This window comes from Charadrius vociferus, unplaced genomic scaffold (genome assembly GCF_000708025.1).
Source record: "Charadrius vociferus isolate BGI_N301 unplaced genomic scaffold, ASM70802v2 scaffold549, whole genome shotgun sequence".
Classification (NCBI taxonomy): domain Eukaryota; kingdom Metazoa; phylum Chordata; class Aves; order Charadriiformes; family Charadriidae; genus Charadrius; species Charadrius vociferus.
Genome location: NW_009650103.1, coordinates 3,906,433 through 3,913,054, shown reverse-complemented (window position 1 = coordinate 3,913,054; position 6,622 = coordinate 3,906,433). Strand labels below are relative to the sequence as shown.

General features: G+C 40.9%; 1 protein-coding gene across 2 annotated transcripts in view; it reads left to right on the top strand.

Moving 5' to 3' along the window:
- Positions 1-6,622, top strand: part of STRBP (spermatid perinuclear RNA binding protein) — a 33,697-nt gene that overhangs the window by 18,734 nt on the left and 8,341 nt on the right. For both annotated transcript variants that reach the window (XM_009892277.1, XM_009892278.1), the window contains exons 8-12: positions 15-112; positions 592-703; positions 1,402-1,494; positions 2,387-2,586; positions 4,894-5,052. In XM_009892277.1, coding sequence (XP_009890579.1) covers positions 15-112; positions 592-703; positions 1,402-1,494; positions 2,387-2,586; positions 4,894-5,052 — 662 coding nt within the window. The remainder of the gene's footprint in view (positions 1-14; positions 113-591; positions 704-1,401; positions 1,495-2,386; positions 2,587-4,893; positions 5,053-6,622) is intronic.

The following is a 6,622-nucleotide window of genomic DNA, read 5'->3' as shown; positions in this document are numbered from 1 at the left end:
TCTTTCCCTCCTAGGGGGCCCTGGTCTGCACGACCCCTGTGAACGGGAGCCAACAGATGCTTTGTCTTACATGACAGTTCAGCAAAAAGAAGCCATTACACACAGTGCTCAGGTAGAAAACTCATGCTTCTGAGGAGCTAGATACTGTAACAGGGAAGATTTTAGCTCATTAATACAATTTATTCTCCACCGGGATAGCTTATTTTAATGGCAGTCCTGACAGTTCTTCTGATGTGCTGCCCTGGAAAGATTTAATGATAATTCATAAGTCCAAGAGTCAAACGTGTATGAAATCTGACCGTTACAAAAGGCAGTCCAGTGTCTGTGCACCACTTGCATCCCACCTCAAGTGCTTATGGCACAGAGCCCTTCAGTAGGGTCCCTGTCAAAGTGCCCTGCACTTTGTATTACAGAAATTAATGCATTTTAAATTTTTAGACATTAGCATTTTCTATAGTTATCGTAGAAGGTAGCTGTAGAAGCTGTCTTTTAGTAGAAGTGGTTTTGTGTCTACAAACTTATTTAGAAACTTAGACAGCCATGGTAAAGTACTGCTGTGATGTAACGTACATTTCTACTGTCCCCTTATAGCATGCCCTCAGATTATCAGCCTTTGGTCAGATCTATAAGGTTTTGGAAATGGATCCCCTCCCATCAAATAAGTCATTTCAGAAATATTCCTGGTCAGTAACTGACAAAGAAGGTAGGTATTGTTTGCTCCAAAAATCACTAATTGGGCAGTAAACTAGGGGTTAATTTAGATGGGTGAAATTCCTGAGTTATGCTGTGAATGCAAGGTGAAGGCTTTTTTTGGTGTTAAATGTGTGTTTGTTTTGGTTTTGTTTTTAAATATTTAATTGTTAGGAGAAAATCTGGAAATTCTGCTCTCTAGAAGTACCAGCAGAGAAGCAGCAGAACAGCTAGAATATAGCTGATGATTTTCTTTAAGCACAAAGTCCTCTGGGGTCTGAAGAGTAAAAGTAGTGTTAATGATTCTTATGCTGGGGAAGGAGAAACTATAGACTGGTCAAAAAGCATACAATGAGTGTCTGTAATAAGACTTACTCAAGAATTTTTCCTAGAAAACAATAGATATCTAATAGAAATAAATTTCCATGTATATCTTTTGTAAAACCAATGCTATTAGACTAACTGTAAAAACAAACACTGCAGAATTACACTGCTCGTCACACGAGACTGGGAACAGACATCTTGCATGGCATGGTGCAGGGAGTAATAAGAGCATATTAGCTTATGTGTAGCAGTAAGAAAGCTTTGACTGATGGCTGAGTTCTTCTCAGTATGAACACGCAAGGAACAGTATGGGACTAATCAGACTCCTGCTATGGAATTTTGTTTTTCTAATAGCATATCCATATTACAAGGAAATTTATACCCTAGGTACAGGCTCATCTGCTCTTAAGAGACCTTTTGAAGATAGTGTCGGGGATGATAAAGATCCAAATAAAAAGATGAAGCGTAATCTGAGGAAAAGTAAGTGCAACACTTCTCCATACTGTTTTCAAAGCTCTATTGTATAGTGGGAACTGGTTTAAAAGCTTCTCTGTGTTGGTGTGGAATAGCATGTGAAAATGCCTTTGGAACAAAAAATGTTGTCTCAATCACCCCACATTCGGAATGTCAAACACATCTGTTACTGTGCATCTGAATTTCCCCTGACATGTTTCACTGAATGATTTGCATTTTTAAATGGGATTACCCATCAAGTTACAGTAAAACTTAAGTTGCCCAGGCAGCTGAGTTACTTTATTGATAACGTCCCTGTACTGTGGGGTTTTGGTTTTGGGTTTTGTTTTTTTTTTTCAAAATACTGTAGTCACTTGCTGTGTGAAGATTTGCCTTTTTTCATTTTTCCTCTTCTAGAGCTAGTTGTTGGTCTCTCAAGACCTCCCACAAGAAAAATAAAATGCTTAATCTACAGAACATTGACATTGTGTATCTGCACAGACTAGAAGTCCCAGCATTGCTGGGATGCAGTCAGTTCTGGGGGCTGCTTTCATTGTGCTACTTTGGTGCCAGTTCTGGATCTGGTTCCTCACTACCTGTAAAACTTGTTACTTATTTTACAGCAGCCAGCAATAATATAGCTACCTGCAAAAGAATTGTATTAATGATATTAAAAAATGGGTAATTATAGTTGTTACCCAAAAGTAGAATTGCTTATTAAAGACTTATAATCATTAGGGCTACCCTCAACCTCTGCGAGGCTGAGGGGTTGTTTTGCTCCTTTATACAGACAGAAGGCACTGAAATGCAAACTGTTTCATTTTTCTGTTCATCTTGTTTTGTTCATCTCCCTTTTCTTTTTTTTTTTTTTCTTTTTTCCCCCTCCTTCCCTACTCCCCTTTCTACTATCTTGTACTAGTACTAGATAGTAAAGCAATAGATCTCATGAATGCTCTGATGAGGCTGAACCAAATCAGGCCAGGGCTTCAGTATAAGCTGCTGTCACAGTCTGGTCCAGTCCATGCCCCAGTCTTCACAATGTCTGTAGATGTTGATGGTACGACATATGAAGCATCAGGACCTTCTAAGAAAACAGCCAAGCTCCATGTGGCAGTGAAGGTAAGGCAGCCTGAAGTAATCTGGTAACCCCAGACCTTGGAACGTAGAGTATGAAATACTGTTAGAACTAGTATGCAACCTCAAAATTAAAAAAAAATTGGATGAAGCCGAGTTTCCTACATACTCTAAACAGAGCTGGGCATGGTTCAAAGAGCATCACTGGTTTTATACTAGTGGAGGGGAGGGAGAACTTCCCAGGGCTCTGCAGGTCAGCTCAAATGACAATGAATTCAATGTGGTGTTTAAGCTCCGGACTGGAGGGGTTCAGTTCTGTTCTACTCCTTCCTCCTTTTGGTTTGAAAACGGCATGTTGGTGGCTCCCTCTTTCTCCCCTTCCTTCTCTGTGCCCATTCCTGGATTGTGAGCTCCTGGAAACATGGAATTGTTTCCTGTCTTCAGTGTCTGAAGAGTACCTTTGCACACTGGGATAAACAATGGAAATAAATGATTGATGTCCAGGCCAGTTTTCAGTAAGAGACTAGTGTCGTTCAGGTACTAGCCAACCTACTGCTGCTTCTTGTGGGTGCTCTACAGGACAGAGCTTAGGTGTGTAAAGCAGTGATAAACTGGAATGTCCAACATGAATGTCCCTGTTGTATTGCTAAAGCAGACTGAGCCCGCTGGGTTTCTGGAAGGAATGAAAGTTTCCTACAAGACAATTCATGTGAAAGAGAACCTCTTTTAATAGAACTGCATTTATGATAGAACAAGCCCATCTGTCATTCTGTGCTTCATTTTGTTTCGAACAAGAATTTCCCTTTTAGAAGCTTCATCTGGCAACTTTCTGCTTTCCTTTGATTTCAGTTTTGAAAACCCCATTGTCCCATGTCCTTTCAAGTTCAAAGTGTCCAGAAGTATCTGAGGGAATGTGTTGTTCCTCCAGGAAAAGTAGCTCGCTGCATGTGTGTCCTTCCAGACCTTCTGCCTCATTCTTTTATTTTGCCCCTCTCCCTGCGGTTGTTCAAAAAAAAAAAAAAAACCACCAAAAAAACCCCACACAAAACCCAAACCAAAAGAAAACCCAAACTTGCCTTGAAAAGCTGTGACTTCTCTGCCCTTGAATTTTTCTGTGTCAGCCAGATCTGTGCTGATGCCCACGCAGCTCTGTTTTCTCTAAATTTACACATATACAAATCCTGGGCTATGCTTCAAAACATCCCTGATTCAAGCCAAGAGGAAATAGTGGTATGGTAGAGAGAAGCTGTTTTGTTGGGTTTTTTTTTTCTCCTTTCTTTTCCTAGCAGATCTGCGCCCTGCTTTCCCAGACTTATAAAAGGGCACATATATTATGTGCCTGTTTCAGTTTCCAGATCTAACTTTCTTAAAATTTAGAAGCTCTGAAAGTGCAGCCAAATGTACCGTGATTGTACAGGAGCCGAGCCTGGAGTTCCCCATGCAGTTCTCAATTCAGTGTTGGAACATAGTGATTTTTGCAAACTTTGTTCTTGGAACCAAATTTTCAGGGGAGCTTCAGGTTCTTTTCAGATTCTTTTAGGCCTGAGTCTGGTACGTCTGCGCAACTGGGTTAGGTGGCTGGTTAAAGGAGAGGCTGGCCTTTCCAGTGGAGGATGTTTTTGAAGGAACTGATGAATAGTACCTTAATCAGTAAAATTTCATTTGCTGTACAGCTGCTGGGTGTAAGCAGCGTGGAGAAAGCCTGGAGGTTGTGGTGTAGCTCACTCGGAGGTAGGCTTACTGCAGACAGACAAGTTGCTACTCTGCTAGCCGGGCATTCCTTCACCTCACACCTCAGTTCGGAAACTTGCTCCCTGTACACCTGCTTTGGAAGCATCTACCCTCTGGTGTTCCTGAAAGATGTAAGCAAGGGAGGTGGTATGAGCCCTCCAGCTTCAGGGATATGTTTTGTGTACTACTTGGGTACCTACTTGCTGTCGCCTGCTGTTTCCTAGGAAACGCCAGAAGTGCCATCTTGTAGAAGTACAATGCTTTAATCCTCTCATAAGGCTGTTTGTCTTGTTTGCCTCACAGTCAATCTCTTGATCCGTCCATATACACAGAGAGAGGGGGAGAATGGCGTGCAGAACAATCTCCTTATCGTACTGTTAAGCAGTGTTTTCCAGTGGATGCACTGCTGAATCGTAATCTATTATTTTACAAGGAATTCTCGCCATGATGGACGATGCTCATGAGTAACTGCTCTTTGAGACTAAAATTCCATTTGTGTTGATTCCACTTTTGGAAACCTATTAAGTGTATGGAGGACATTCTTTTGTGTTGTGATGGGCTTTATATTCGTTTCTGTACTGCCTCCTATTTTACAGTTCATTTCATGTGGCTTTGTTGTAGGTTTTGCAAGCGATGGGGTATCCAACTGGTTTTGATGCAGATGTGGAGTGTATGAGTTCTGATGAAAAATCAGATACTGAAGGTAAAAATGAAACAATGTCTTCAATCTCAAGCAATAATACTGGAAATTCCACAGCTGACACCTCCGCTACCCTAGAGGTGAGTATTGCATTTAAAAGTACAAGTGCTGGAGAGGTATGGGGTTTGGGGTTTTGTTTTTCGCAGTTTTTTTCTCTTCGCCCAGAAAAGGATGGCGTTTTAGTTAGGGTGGTGGATGGGGAATGAAGAGATGGTTTCCAGTCTCAGATCTACCATAGACTTTGTCACAAATAACTGATCTTTGTGCCTCCTTTCCCCAGGTTTAAGGTGGGGTAACCATCTTGTCCTCGTAAGACCATAAACTCTGAGACAGGTGGTGTCTCTTAGCTTATGTACGGTCTTGTGACTGGGACAGCTCCATCTTGTTTGGTGCCTTTGGGCTCTAGTAGTGCAAATTTCACAATTTCTGTTTTGTAATAGTGGGTTTGTCAAAAAGGTGTACTTACGTAGACAGTACTTTAAACTGATACACATGAAGACCAACGAAAAGGTAACAATTCATTAGGAGATGTTAAGAAATGTAAAACCTAATGCCTCTATGCATATTGAACGGACTAGAAAATGCTGCATTGAAAATGCTCCAGTTTCACTACAGTATTCTTTAACTTTGGCACCTGTAGCTGTAGTCAGGTGCTACAAGGAGCATGCTGTGCTTGTTTTCTCACTGAAGTTCTGGGAAATTGAGTACTTCTCAAAGGATAAAATTCCAGTAGCTTTAGTAACTTTGGCTGAATGTCCCCAGGAATCAAGCTGTGATGGGGCTGTAGTACATTAATTGGATATTTTCTTAAAATATTTCTGGTGTTTGTTTCTTTCCACCATTGAATAACCAGAGGATTTTAAACTCATGCTTAGATGTCACCCCTTTCACCCTTCTCTTCCCAATTTCCTCGACTGGTGTTTGTAATCGTCACCAGGGATTTTAGAGAAGCATCCGGTGAAAAGACCGAGTAACAGCTTTAATTTGTGTATTTGTTTGTCTGCCTGATAGCTCTGGGGCAAGCTCTCTGGGAGCTGTACTGATAAACCATTGTAGATCCCTGCTTTCTCTTTTGTTATAATGCTTTTTTCCAGGATTACAGGGGGTTTGTGGTCTAAATATAACTAATTGTTCTGTTCTTCGAATACTTCTCAAGACGTTAAAACATGAATTTCTTCAGCTGGAAGCCACTTGATTTCCAGACAGAGCGTAATCACAGACAACTCAATTCACATATGTATTTAGTCCACTGAGACATTTACAGGGAAAGGACATGGGGGTATTCTATAGTCAGCAAACTGACCTGTTAATTTTCCTTTAAAATTTATTATATTTTATCACAAAAGTGGGTAGTATTTTAAGATGACCAAGATATTTCTCAAGCTGCATGACTTTGGGCTTCCAAGTTTACACTTTCGAGACACTTTACTTTCAAAGGGCAGGTCCTGGTACTAGGACTCACATTCTTTACCCAAAATAAGAAGTTGCTTTGGAAAACACTGGTTTCATCCCTTAATCATCATTTTCTTCATTACTGAGTAGTCATTTGTATTTGCAGCTGAGTGCAGTCTAATGCAGGTCAATATGCTGGTGTGCTGAGAGCTCAGCTTTACCTTCCTTGCTTCCCAAGCAGTTACAGGTATTCCTGCT